Genomic DNA, 14,876 nt, shown 5'->3' with positions numbered 1-14,876 from the left:
AGTGGCCTTAGGAAGGGGTGATGAGGAGGCGGAAGAGTGTTTTGAGGAAGCCATGAATAGGAAGAGAAGAGTTGACCGGTGATGAAAAATCAAGTTTTGTAAATTTTTGATCAGACCTCTGGAACAGGAAGGGGAGAAGCCGGCGAGAAGGTCTGTGCAAGTCGCGGCGGAAAAAAATGTTGGGAAGGCGGCGCGTGGAGCTCACGCGCCGGAAACTGGCCGCGCGTGTGACGGCGCGTGCGGCGGTTGACGGTGATGGGTCCAGCGGCGGTTGACGGTGATGGGTCCAGCGGCGGTCGACTCGTCGGATCCTTCTGAGTCGAATGCTCACCTCACTTTCTTGATCGGAGGTCAGTAGACTAGGTTTCTGTGTTGGACAGATTCAAGGAGGTGTTTGACGGTGATGGAAGTGTTTGGATGGTTATTTCAGATTTGAATTAGGGTAGGAACAAACCCGCTCTGATACCATATTGAAAAGAAGTTTTTGTATATTGATATTGAATAATTTACATGAGTGAGTATTTATACAAGAAAGAATCGCTAAGAATGACTAAGCGATGACTAAGCGATGACAAATCAATCCTAATCACAATCAATTCTAATCAATCACAATCAATCCTAATCAATCATAATCAATCCTAATTAATAGGAAATAAAAACGGAAACATGTTTGAATTCTGATTTTCTACAATAGTAAGCATAGTGTTAGTCCTTCAAGGGAATAAGATTGATGACCTTACTATATAAATGAAAGGATGTCATCAAAATTGATGTACTAAACAAAAAGTTGTGATCTTGGACCGATAATAATTGCGCTACTATTAATTATTATTTGATTCGTGTAATGAACCGACTCCTAAAAGCATTAAGCTATATGGTGAATGTACATGATTGTCTTTATATCTTAACATGCCACTTCACCAAAAGCCTTTTGGGCTTGAAGCATAGACAATTTACAGGAGCACCATCTTGTGCTTAAATTTAACTTCTTATTCAGACAAAATGACGGTGATACTCTTGACCGCTTGGTCATAGAGACTTTGATACCATATCATGATCCAACTATTCCAAAAGCTTAAGCTGTTGAGTGATGAATCATTTTATATATCTTAACATTTATTGATTATTTCAAGCTTCTGTAAATATTGAGATTGACTATTACAGTATTTTTAAAGTTGATGCAGCCAACTGTTTGATCTCTGGCAGGTATCTCTGGATCTGGTGAAGAGCTTATATGCTAAATTTATTGATTGGGACCATCATATGATTGATCTGGAGACTGGTATTCCATCCCATGCAACAAAGTGAGTGTGTGGAGCATCCTGATTACAATGAGCACTTTCAGAAACAATTAGTTTGCTCATATTTTGATGAAGAATGTTTGTTGCATATGGCAGTACAGCAATAAGCGAGGACCTCGGACAAGTTGAGTATATTTTGACTGACAAAACAGGCACACTGACTGAGAATAAGATGATATTGAAAAGATGTTTTATCAGCGGCATTTTCTATGGAAATGACAATGGAGATGCACTGAAAGGTCTGCTTGACTTATGGAACTCTTTCTTGTTACCTTTTTGTCTTTTATTGCTGTATTTGTACTTTTTCTTAACTGGAAACTTTACCGGAGTCTTGGCAATTAAAGGTTTGAGATATATCATAGAAAACTTGCATCTGGATATCTATTTTCTGGCTTTATATGTTGAAGTTTTCCCCGAGAAATTATATAACTTCTGGTGTTGAGAAGGTATTGTATCTAAGGCTTGACTAATTGCACTGATCTTGCGAACTCAATGATCATAGAAATCTAAATAGAATTATAATGTTGTCATCTTAAAAAATGTAGGTTTTATATTCTCGTTCCTTCAACAACAAAACTGAAGGGTGCATTTGCATTCTAAGTAAATTAAATTGAAGTTGGGAACAAATGCTTGAGCTTACGATCAACTATTATATATACAATCAAGCAGCTGCAAAGCAGTTCTCAACCTTACCTTATTAGTATATCCTGCACTGATACTTTAGGTATCCAGAAAGACTCCAGAATTGACAGTTCCAATAATTTCTTCGATTCAACACAATCTAGTTTTCTCATTAAGACATGTATGGTTATTTATTTGAAAACAAGCGTGGATTTCTCATCTAATACTCTAATAGGCATCATTTGACATTATCAAGATGGAATATGTATTTTACTGGAAGACATCTCTGGTACATAATACATTATACATATGAAATTCACAATTTGAAGATTGTCTGACTTAGTTGGTCTTGGACTTGTAATTATTATTTATATCTATTTATGAGTATGTGACTTCTCTTTTGTTCCTTTTAACCCTTTACTGTTTATGCGAACACTTGTTGACTTTTTGTTTAATCACTGAATGTTTTGTGATTGTGAAGCTATATTTTGTTCTGTAACTGTCTTAAGAGTTTCACCTTCTGATTAATTGCTTTCTGTGCTCTGCAGACATAGAGCTTCTCAATGCTGTTTCAAACGGTTCTCCTGATGTTATACAATTTCTTACAATTATGGCGATTTGTAATACTGTCGTGCCTACGCGAAGGTTATTATATGTCTTTATCCTTGCTAGGACACAGGGATATGAAGACTATTAAGATTGACATATATCTGAGTATATTTGTTGTAGCCTTGAGAGTAAAAGTTATTAATTTTGCACTTGTTTTTTCATGTTATCATTCTTAGTAAAACTGGAGATGTCTTGTACAAGGCACAGTCTCAGGATGAGGATGCTCTTGTTCTTGCTGCTGGTAAACTGAATATGGTTTTCTTCAACAAGAATGGAAACATTCTAGGTACATGTCACTTGCTACTATTATTTGAAGCATGACCCCGATTAGTTGGCTATTTGGTTTCATATACACATCTTTAATTTATTGCAGAAGTCAAGTTCAACTCTTCAGTACTTCAGTACGAAGTCCTGGAAACCCTAGAGTTCACCTCTGATAGGAAAAGAATGTCAGTAGTGGTGAAAGATTGCCAAAATGGAAAGATCCTTCTTCTGTCAAAAGGTGCAGATGAGGCAATTCTTCCATTTGCTCGCACTGGTAAGATTGTTTATGTTTCCATTTTATTTATATTTTAGTATGATGGAACCCATAAAAATACAATACTGAATTCATTAACAATGGAGGTATAGCCTCTTTTTACATACACTAATACAATATAAAATGCAGAAAATAAACCTAGAAAGCCTCAACTCCCCCTCAAACCAAATATCTAGGCTCAAGAGTTCCCTAGAGGTCTCTCATTTCCCCACTAACCAATTCTGAATACATGCATCCCCACACTACACACACCATCTCCTTTTTATCCTATACTTTAGGAATATTCTAGAATAGTTTTCATAACAAACAAACTATTTTAATAACTTTTAGGCCCATGGCCCATCAATACTCCCCCTTTAAAATTCAACTTGTCCTCAAGGTGAAGAAAGAGACTAGGATTCCACCTGGTTCCATTGTTTGAAGCATCTTGAACACATTGGCAACTTCAATTCCCTTATTTGAGAAACTCTTCCACCGGGATCCCATTGGTTGAAGCATATTGACCCAATCATAAACTTCAATTCACGAGTCACATAAATGACCAGAAAATTATGGGATACCCTAAAGTCCCCTAAGATTACCATTTCCTTTCCATGAACCTCACCCTATAACTTCAAAAAAAAATTGGAATTCCCACCCACCATGCCTTGTACACTCAACCTTAGCGCCACCTCCCCTCTTTCTTCTCCCCTTCCATCTTCCACTGTTCCAACCAACAAAACTTTTGAGGTGAGGAATTTGGCATACCTGTTCATAGAAGATAGGATCCTCCCAGTGGGCCCATAATTTTCGGCGCCTCTGGTCATTCCATTCCTCCATTGTCAATCTGTGATATTGCGAGCTTCTAGGATTATTTTGATCCTTGTTTCCTATTGCGTTGGCACTCCCTGTTGTCGCTTTCATTCTTTGGTCATAAGAAAAGTTTAACCCCAATGAATCAGCGTTCCTTTTATTTGACCCTTGATTATGACCTTGGGTACCATCTTGGGCCAGTCCTCTTGGATGGATTGAATTAGGCCCGTTTCTGATTTCATTAACTACCATGGAAATCTTATTTGGACCCTCCACATTAATCATTCCATGTTGGGCCGTAGGTGTTAGCACATTTCCCTTATGAGTGTTCTCCCCTTGCAACCCATTTCTTCCCTCCATATTTCTCAAAGCGGGTCGCCCAATATACCCGCTTACAGCCGCTGACCCTATTTTCCCATTACCTGCATATGACCCGCTTCGATCCAGAACAGCTTCTTTCTCCTCTATGTTGATTTCTTCTTCTTCTTTGCTTTCTTCAACTTCTGCTACTTTTCCATCTTTTTTCTCTACTTTTTCTGCACCTTCTTTTTCTTTTTCCTCTTTTTTTCCTTTCTCTTGTTCTTTTGCATCTTCTCCGACGAGTATGTTGAGGTCACTCTTGATCTTCCAGACGACCACACCATCATTCTCCACAGCGTTTAGCCAATTATTTCCATTAATGTCAACGATGGTGTCGCCACAATCGGAAATGAAACTCCGGCATCCGATGCCAGGTTGCCGACGGTCAGGAGGAGCTCTTCCAACAGGTTGCGACATTTCATCTGCGCTGATTTCTTTTGTTTCTTCTTCTACAATTTCTTCTTCTTCATTTTCTTCTGTATTCTTTTGCTTTGCTGCAACATCTACGTGTTCTGCCTGTTCTTCTTCTACTTCAATTATTTTTGCACCTTCGATTTCTTTTTCTTCAACTTCTTCACCCTCTGTTCTTCCTTCGTCATGCACTCCATTCAGATTTCGACTATCGTAACACTGATCTATTACATCCTTGAGTCTCCGAATTGTTCCTTGCAATTGACGGATAGCGTCTTCCACCCCTTCCAATCTTTCTTCCCTCATGCGATCCATGCTTCCTTCAACTTTCGTGATTGTGTTTTTTTTTTTTTTTTTTTTGTAGATCTGGACCAGAAGCATTCCCTAGATCGGAAATGCTCTAATATCAAATTGATGGAACCTAGAAAAATACAATACTTGAATTCATTAACAATGGAGCCATAGCCTCTTTTTACATACACTAATACAATATAAATTGCAGAAAATAAACCTAGAAAGCCTCAACTCCCCCTTAAACCAAATATCTAGGCTCGAGAGTTCCTTAGAGGTCTCCTATTTCCCCCACTAACCAATTCTGAATACATGCATCCCCACACTACACACACTACTACCTCCCTTGTATCCTATACTTTAAGAATATTCTAGAATAGTTTTCATACCACAAACTATTTTACTAACTTTTAGGGCCATGGCCCATCATAGTACAATTGAGTGCTATTTACATAGAGATTTTCAATTAAAATTTGTGTTTCACATTTCACAACTGCTGATAGCAATCCTTTGTACTTACACTGGTACTATATACATTTTCACATTTCACACCAGTTTGATTAATATTTTGTTGTTCCTTTTAGAATGAGTTGACCAAAGACTCATGAATGACATAGTCCATAAAAAATTGAAACTTTCCATCACGCTTGTAAATTCATAACTTGTTATAATATATATATATATATATATATATATATATATATATATATATATATATGTTAGTGTAGAATATTCTAGATTGTGATTTATCATTTATTGCTTTTTTGCTATCTGTTCCCTTATTTATTAGTGTCTCTTGTTATTGTAAATAAGTCTCTTAGTTTACTGTTGCTATTTATTGGTGTATGTAAAGAACCTTGGGATACACCACCCCAAAAGCTAGCTCAAAGGGTGGGAGTGTCCAAGGCCTTATAAACTCCACATTAGTTGCTCATACAACCAATGTGGGACTATATATCTCAACACACCCCCTCACACAAGAGCCCATTGGACTTGAAGAGTGGATGATGCAAAAGGCCTAACCTACCTATGCTAAGAAATTCCACAAGAGAAAGTGGGGGGCGACGAGGATCGAACTCGGTACACCGAGGCTCTAATACTATGTAAAGAATCAATTTAACCCAAAAGCTTAAGCTGTTGGGTGAGGCTACATTAATGATTTTTTATATATCTCAACAGTGTAGTTTACTGTACTCAATATTGTTGAGATATATAAAACCATTAAAAAGCCCTCACCCATTAGCTTAGGCTTTTGGGTTGAATTGGTTCTTTACATGGTATCAGAGCCTCGTGTTCCGGACTCGATCCTCGCTGCCCCCCACTTTCTTTCAAGTGGAATTTCTTTGTTCGCACAAGTAGGTGGGCCTGTGCATTGTCCACCCTTCAAGCCCAGTGGTCTCTCGTGTGAGAGGGCGTGTTGAGATATATAAAACCATTAAAAAGCCCTCACCCAAAAGCTTAAGCTAATGGGTGAGGGCTTTTTAATGGTTTTATATATATCCCAAGGTTCTTTACATGGTATCAGAGCTCTTTTGTTCTGAGGACCCTCGCTTTTGCTTAGAAACCTTGTTTTTGCTTTAAAACCTAAGCCCACTGCTTAGGAGTCCTCTTTCTTTGCCGTGCGTCCTTCCGGCAAGCCATCTAGGGCTGTAAACAGCTTCGGAGTAATTTTCCAAACGCGTCAGCACCGTCGACGGCCACCGGAACCACCGTCCGCCACTAGGACCACTGTTCAGGCCACCGGAGACGTTTTTCCGGCGACTTTTCAGACCAGACGTCACGCGATCAGGACCGTCTCCTCCCGGTGATAAGCTCTGTGGAGGTCCGGTCACCAACGCATCCCTCACGCGCCGCCCACCTCCTCTGCGCGTGGGCCTCACGCGCCACCTTCTACCGGCGCGTGTGCACTACTCCGGCGGCTTTTTCCGGCCGGTCTTGGACAGAGAAACTCGCCTTCTCTTCCCCTTTCTGGATCTGTGATTGTTTCTCTGTGGGTCTGACCTTAGACGCGTGGTTCTCCTTGATTGGATATCGTTTGCCTTCGTTTACGACTTTTATATTTTATCTTTAAATGGCAGCAGCATCTCCTGATCTCTCGGAGGTTAACTCTCCTTCTATTGTTGCAAATATAGCTCAGTCAGACAATGCATCATTTGGTTCAGGTTCGGACTATGCTGCACTCCAAACCCCACTCAGGAAGGCTTCTCCTCAGTCTCAGCCTTATACTGGTAATCCCATTGCTTGTGTTTCTCATTCTACATCACTTGGCACTTGGATATTTGACTCCGGTGCTACCGATCATCTCTGTGGTAATAAGGAACTCTTTACATCTCTTACTTATTCTGATCATTTACCGTCTTTTACCCTTGCGGATGGAACCAAAGCCCCAGTTCGTGGGATTGGACAAGCTCGTCCGACCTCTACCTTGGCCCTGACATCTGTCTATTACATTCATGGCATCCCTTATAACTTAATTTCTATTAGTAAGTTGATCCACTTCCTCACTTGCACCATTACTTTCTCTAACCATTCTGTTTCTGTGCAGGATCCGGGTACGGGGAAAATGATTGGAGTGGGTCGTGAGTCACAGGGGCTTTATTATCTGGATGTGCCTCGTCCTTCAGTAGCATGCTCTCTCACAGAATCTCCACAACTTATCCACAGTCGCCTTGGTCATCCAAGTCTTTCAAAGTTGCAGAAAACGGTTCCTCTTTTGTCCGGTCTTCAGTCTTTAGATTGTGTGTCATGTCAACAAGGGAAGCATACACGCTCCTCTTTTGCCAGTCGAGTCAATAAACGAGCTGATGCCCCTTTCTCTCTTGTTCATTCAGATATCTGGGGTCCAAGTCGTACCTTGTCTGTCTTAGGTTTTCGGTATTTCGTTACCTTTATTGATGATTTTTCCCGCACTTGGACCTATTTAATGAAAAATCGTTCTGAGTTATTTTCCATTTATAAAAAGTTTTCTACTGAGATCCATACTCAATTTGGTGTTTCTATTTGTATTCTACGTAGTGATAATGCTAAGGAATATGTTTCTATTGATTTTTCTAATTTCTTGGCCACACAAGGTACTTTACATCAAACTACTTGTCCTCAAACTCCACAACAAAATGGGGTGGCTGAACGTAAAAACAGACATCTCATTGAAACTGCCCGTACCCTTCTTATTCATATGCAGGTTCCCCTTCACTTTTGGGCAGATGTTGTACTCATCTCTTGTTTTCTCATCAATCGCATGCCTTCATCTGTGCTCCACAATGACATTCCTCATAATCTATTGCTTCCAGATGTTCCTCTTTATCCTCTAACTCCACATGTCTTTGGTTGTACTTGTTTTGTTCATGATCTCACTCGTGGTAAGGATAAGTTAACATCCAAAGTCTTTCAGTGTATCTTTCTTGGTTATTCTCGTCTTCAAAAAGGTTATCGTTGTTATTCTCCCGACCTTAAGCGTTACTTAGTTTCCGCTGATGTCACTTTTCTTGATCAACAACCCTTTAATTCTATCCCATCTCAGATGTCACAGGTTGATCATGTACTTCCTGTCCCTTTTCTTGACTTGTCTTTGCCAGCTGCAGGTGGTTCTATTCCAGATGAGCAACCTATTGCTTCTATACCTGAGGACCGTCCACTTCTCACCTCAGCGTCGCAAAACTGTGCCTCCTGTCGACTCAACTCTTGCTGACTCATCGCCCACTGCTGTTGCTTCTTCCCCTCCGGATCCTTCATCAGAGACTCTTCCCATTGCTCAAAGAAAAGGTACACGTACTACTCGTAACCCTTATCCTCTTTATACCTTTTTGAGTTATGACCGTCTTTCTTCACCTCATTTCACCTTTGTTTCTAGTCTTTCTTCTATTTCTATTCCTAAGACCACAGGTGAAGCACTTTCCCATCCAGGGTGGTGCCAAGCAATGCTTGATGAGATGACTGGACTTCATTCCAATGACACTTGGGACCTTGTTTCTGCTCCTCCAGAGAAGTCTATAGTTGGTTGTCGCTGGGTTTATACTGTGAAAGTTGGACCTGATGGCCATATTGATCGTCTCAAGGCACGTTTAGTTGCCAAGGGTTTTACTCAAATCTTTGGCCTTGATTATAGCGATACATTTTCTCCGGTCGCTAAGATGGCGTCAGTCCGCCTCTTTCTTGCCCTTGCTGCTGTTCGTCACTGGCCACTCCTTCAACTTGACATCAAAAATGTCTTTTTTCATGGTGATTTACAAGAAGAAGTTTACATGGAGCAACCACCTGGTTTTGTTGCTCAGGGGGAGTCTGGAAAGGTGTGTCGTCTTCGGAAATCCTTATATGGTCTCAAGCAGTCTCCTCGAGCATGGTTCAGTCGCTTCAGTTCTACTGTTCAGGCGTTTGGCTTAATCCGCAGTAAAGTTGACCATTCTGTGTTTTATAGGATTACATCTCCTGATAAGTGTATCTATTTGTTAGTCTATGTTGACGACATCATTCTCACCGGAAGTGATCAAGACGGAATTCGTCAGTTAAAACAGCATTTGTTTAGTACATTTCAAACAAAGGACCTTGGGAAGCTGCGTTACTTCTTGGGAATTGAGGTGGCGCAATCCAGACAAGGCATTTCTATCTGTCAAAGGAAATATGCCTTGGATATCCTAGAAGAAACTGGTATGTTGGGGAGTAAACCAGTTGATACACCTATGGATCCTAATGTCAAGTTATTGCCCGGACAGGGGGAGCCGTTATCTGATCCTGGACGTTATCGGAGGCTAATTGGGAAGCTCAACTATCTTACTGTGACTAGGCCAGATATTTCTTTTGCTGTTAGTACGGCTAGTCAGTTTCTTGATTCCCCTTGTGATTCACATTGGGATGCTGCTGTGAGGATCCTCCAATCCATCAAAGGAGCACCAGGAAAAGGTTTGTTGTATTCAGATCAGGGAAATACAGAAATTTGTGGTTATTCAGATGCTGATTGGGCAGGATCACCCTCGGACAGGCGCTCTACTTCTGGCTATTGTGTCTTCTTTGGAGGAAACTTAATTTCGTGGAAGAGCAAGAAACAACCTGTTGTTGCTCGATCTAGTGCAGAAGCTGAGTATCGTGCAATGGCAAATGCTACCTGTGAGTTAGTCTGGTTAAAGCAGTTGATTCAGGAGCTTCATCTTTGTGAACAGAAACAACCCATGACACTCATCTGTGATAATCAAGCTGCGCTACATATATCCTCTAATCCTGTCTTTCATGAGAGGACCAAACATATAGAGATTGATTGTCACTTCATTCGAGAAAAGATTCAGTCAGGAGAAATCAAGACTGCTTTCGTCAACTCCTCTGATCAACTAGCGGATGTCTTCACTAAAGCTCTTAGAGGTCCTCGGGTTCAATATATTTGTAAGAAGCTTGGTGCTCACAATATATACGTACCTGCTTGAGGGGGAGTGTTAGAATATATTAAATATGATTAGATATGATTAGTCTGTAATTATTATGATTAGATATGATTAGTCTGTAATTAATTCTGATTGTATTAGGTTTGTATTAGGTCTGGGCCTTTCACTTAAGCCCATTAGAGTCTCTATATATTGTAACCCTCTAAATTAGATCAATACACAACATATTATTTTAAAATTTGAGCTAGCTTTTGGGGTGGTGTATCCCAAGGTTCTTTACAAATATAAAAAAGACCCATTGGGTCTCAATGAATTAAGAAATTAAGTTATTCAGTCAAAACTCTTTTTCTTTTCTACATGGTATCAAGAGCTGGTTATATTCCAATCTCTTCCCTGTTCAGATTTTTTTTTTCCTTCTTCCTATTCCTTTTGTTTTTTGTTTTTGCCACTGCCAAAGCCAGAATCCTTACCTAGACACCTCCAACCACGAAACCAAGGCCACCATTAGGTTCAAAACAAAATTCTGAGCCAGCCCACAAAAGACCCGTCACCGGAAACGCCTCCACACGCCGCCACCAACCTTCAGCCTCGCCGGCGCGTGTGATCCACGCGCCGCCCTCCCGTCATTTTTTTCCGGCGAGTCATACCTCGTTCTGATCGTCTGCCCCCCTCTTCCTGTTTCGAGGGTCAAAATCATATTTGGAGGAACTTTTTTTCTGGGGTTGTTAGAAAGCCATGGACGCTGAAATTTTTGAAGATTCGTCTGGAATTTTGCCCAAAACCTCACCTCTTCCCAACTCTTCCCAACTCTTCGTCTGAAACCTCCTTCTTCCCAAATTCGGTAGGAACTATGTGCAATGGTGTCAATCTGTTAAGTTGTTTATCCAGGCTAAAGGGAAGATGGGTTATCTTGACCGAAAAAAGGTAAAACCAGCAGAACGTGAACCTGGCTATGATGCTTGAGTGATTGAAAATGCTTTGGTCATGACTTGGCTGACTAATTCTACGGAACCAGATATCAGTCAAACTTATTTATTTCTTGATACGGCTCTAAGAAATTTGGGAAGCTGTTAAAGAATATTACTCTGACCTGGGCAATGCCTCTCAAGCTTTTGAACTCAACACCAAGGTGAAAGAATTACACCAAGGAGGGATGACTCTTACTGAATACTTCCTTGCTCTATAAACAATGTGGCAAGAGTTGGATCTTTATGATAAAGCAGACCTTCAAGGTTTAGAAGCTAATGCAAGATTCAAAAATTATAAAGAGGAAAGGCGTCTCTGTGATTTTCTTGCTGGCTTTAATTCTGATCTGGATGATGTTCGTGGAAGAATTTTGGGGCAAAACCCATTACCTTCCCTTGCTACTGCCTTCTCTGAGGTACGAAGGGAGGAGCTTCGCCGAAAGGTAATGTTAGGTGATAAGGACTCTAAGTCCTCTGATGGGTCTGCCCTTATAGCAAAGAATACTGTTCGTCCTTCTGGGGACTCAAAACGTTCTGACCATTGGTGTTCTCATTGCAATAAGGGTGGTCACACACGTGAAAAATGTTGGAAAATTCATGGAAAACTACCAAACTGGAAACCGAAAGGACAGAACAAGAATCGTGCTAATCATGTATCTTCCGAAGATAAGGGGGAGGGGTCTCATGTCCCTTCAAACCCTGATGGTGTTTTCCTTTCTAAGGCCCAGCATGAGCAATTTCAGAAATTGATGTCTCAACCTGTTGAGGCAACTAATCATGTTGCTAAAAAAGATATGGCATTCCATGTTGAACGTAGTAATCGTTGGATCCTTGATTCAGGGGCCTCTGATTACATGACAGGTAATGCAACCTTATTTTGCTCCTATACCCCTTACTATCACCCGTCATGAATAAGAACAGTTGATGGGAATTTCTCCACTATTGTGGGAAAGGGATCTATTAAACTTTCTGAGCATATTATTTTGAACTCAGTTCTTCATGTTCCCTCTCTTAGTTGTAACCTCATCTCTATTAGCAAACTTACTGCTGAGTTGCATTGTGTTGCTAGTTCTATGCAAATGCTTGTATCTTTCAAGAACAGGACTCAGGGATGATGATTGGCAGTGCTAGAGAGGAAGAATGGCTCTATTATTTCAAAGAGGATCTTTGTGAAAGGAGGATTTTTTCGAACCACTCTCTGTGTTTATCAGATGACTGTAATGATGTTTTGTTATGGCATCGTAGGTTAGGACACCCAAATTTTGTTTATCTTCAGAAGTTATTCCGAACTTATTTATCAATAAAAAACCAAGTTCCTTTCTTTCTGATATTTGTCAGCTTGCAAAACATTCTCGTGTCACTTATTCTCCTAAGAAATATCATGAATCTTCTCCCTTTACATTGATTCATAGTGATATTTGGGGACCTGCTCGTGAAAAAAATGTCTCGGGTGCTCGTTGGTTTATTACTTTCATTGATGATCATTCTAGGGTATGTTGAGTATATCTCTTAAAAGAGAAGTCTGATGCGGCATCCACTTTTAAAAACTTTCATGCTATGATTCAAACTCAATTCCAGACCTCTATCAAAATTCTGCGAACAGACAATGGTATTGAATATTTTAATTCTGTTCTTGGAGATTACCTAAACCAGCATGGGATTATTCATCAAAGTTCTTGTCCTAACATCCCTCAACAAAATGGGGTGGCTGAAAGGAAAAATAGACATATAATTGAAGTTGCTCGAGCTCTCTTATTCACAATGCATGTCCCTAAATATCTTAGGGGGGAAGCCTCTTGACAGCCTCTTATCTTATTAATCGGATGCCTTCTCGGATACTAAATTTTCATTCTCCTTTATCCTGTCTTACTAAATCTTTTTCCTCTTTCAGTGCTCTTTCTTCTCTTCCTCCCAGAATATTTGGCTGTGTGGTTTTTGTGCATATTCCTCCACATCAAAGGTCCAAACTTGACCCTAAATCTATTAGATGTGTCGTCATAGGATATTTCCCTAATCAAAAAGGTTATAAGTGTTACTCACTTTCTTTCCGTAAGGTCTTTGTTTCCATGGATGTTACCTTTTATGAGACACAATCCTTTTTTTTCCCGACTTCTCTTCAGAGGGAGTCTATTGGTATTGGTATGGATGAAGATAAGCCTGGGAAACCAAATGATATTGCTGTCTTACCTTGGCCTTTGGAAATAGGGGGAGTTATTGGGAAGGAAACAGGGGGAGCAACTATACCCGAGTCTAATGATCCTCCTGGTAAATGGGAAAAATTCTACAGCAGGCGCAAAACACATCAAGATACTCTAGACTGCCAGGATCCTGACTCCTTGCTCCAACAACTCACTTGAATGCACTAGTACAACCAACATTGATATGCCCATTGCTCTTCGGAAAGGTACTAGATCTTGCACTGCTCATCCTATTTCCCATTATATCTCATATGAGAAGTTATCTCCAGGTTTTCGTGCTTTCAACACTATGTTAGACAGTACCAGGATACCCAAAAATATCCAAGAAGCACTTGATGACCCAAAATGGAGGAATGCAATATTAGAAGAAATGGATGCACTTATAAAAAATGGAACATGGGAGTTTGTGTCATTACCTAAAGGAAAGAAAACTGTTGGTTGCAAGTGAGTGTTCACAATAAAATTTAATGCAGACAATAGCATCAATAGGTATAAGGCCAGATTAGTTGCTAAGGGATGTACTCAGACTCATGGGATAGATTATCAGGAGACATTTGCTCTTGTTGCCAAGCTTAACACTATCCGCGTTCTACTATCTCTCGCCGCCAACCTTGATTGGCCATTGCAACAGTTAGATGTTAATGTAAAGAATCTTGGGATACACCATCCCAAAAGCTAGCTCAAAGGGTGGGAGTGCCCAAGACCTTATAAACTCCACATTAGTTGCACATACAACCAATGTGGGACTATATATCTCAACACGCCCCCTCACACGAGAGCCCCTTGGGCTTGAAGAGTGGACAATGCAACAGGCCCAGCCTACCTGTGCTAAGAAACGCCACAAGAGAAAGTGGGGGGCGGCGAGGCTCTGATACCATGTAAGGAACCAATTCAACCCAAAAGCTTAAGCTGTTAGGTGAGGGCCTCTTTAATGGTTTATACTATACTCTAACACGCCCCCTCACACGAGAGCCCACTGGACTTGAAGGGTGGATAATGCACAGGCCCACCTACCTGTGCTAAGAAAATTCCACAAGAGAAAGTGGGGGGGGGGGTGAGGATCGAACTCGGAACACGAGGCTCTGATACCATGTAAAGAATCTTGGGATACACCATCCCAAAAGCTAGCTCAAAGGGTGGGAGTGCCCAAGACCTTATAAACTCCACATTAGTTGCACATACAACCAATGTGGGACTATATATCTCAACAGTTAAGAATGCCTTCTTGAATGGTGATCTACATGAGGAAGTTTACATGGATCCACCTCCTGGTTTTGAAAAAGGGGATGGTTCTGTGTGCAAGTTGCAGAAGTCTCTCTATTGACTTAAACAATCTCCCAGAGAATGGTTTGGGAAATTTACTCAATCTGTTAAGGGGAGAGGGTTCTTCTAAGCTCAGACTGATCACACTTTATTTTTTA

General features: G+C 40.6%; 1 protein-coding gene across 1 annotated transcript in view; it reads left to right on the top strand.

The window, feature by feature from the left end:
- Positions 1-14,876, top strand: part of LOC133300107 (phospholipid-transporting ATPase 2-like) — a 44,862-nt gene that overhangs the window by 8,498 nt on the left and 21,488 nt on the right. The window contains exons 9-13 of the mRNA XM_061499602.1: positions 1,207-1,304; positions 1,398-1,540; positions 2,471-2,567; positions 2,708-2,817; positions 2,905-3,069. Coding sequence (XP_061355586.1) covers positions 1,207-1,304; positions 1,398-1,540; positions 2,471-2,567; positions 2,708-2,817; positions 2,905-3,069 — 613 coding nt within the window. The remainder of the gene's footprint in view (positions 1-1,206; positions 1,305-1,397; positions 1,541-2,470; positions 2,568-2,707; positions 2,818-2,904; positions 3,070-14,876) is intronic.

This window comes from Gastrolobium bilobum, unplaced genomic scaffold, assembly GCF_033153095.1.
Source record: "Gastrolobium bilobum isolate Gb01-03AN ecotype WA unplaced genomic scaffold, APGP_CSIRO_Gbil_v1 utg13108, whole genome shotgun sequence".
Taxonomy (NCBI): Eukaryota; Viridiplantae; Streptophyta; class Magnoliopsida; order Fabales; family Fabaceae; genus Gastrolobium; species Gastrolobium bilobum.
This window is presented reverse-complemented; position numbering and strand designations above follow the sequence as displayed.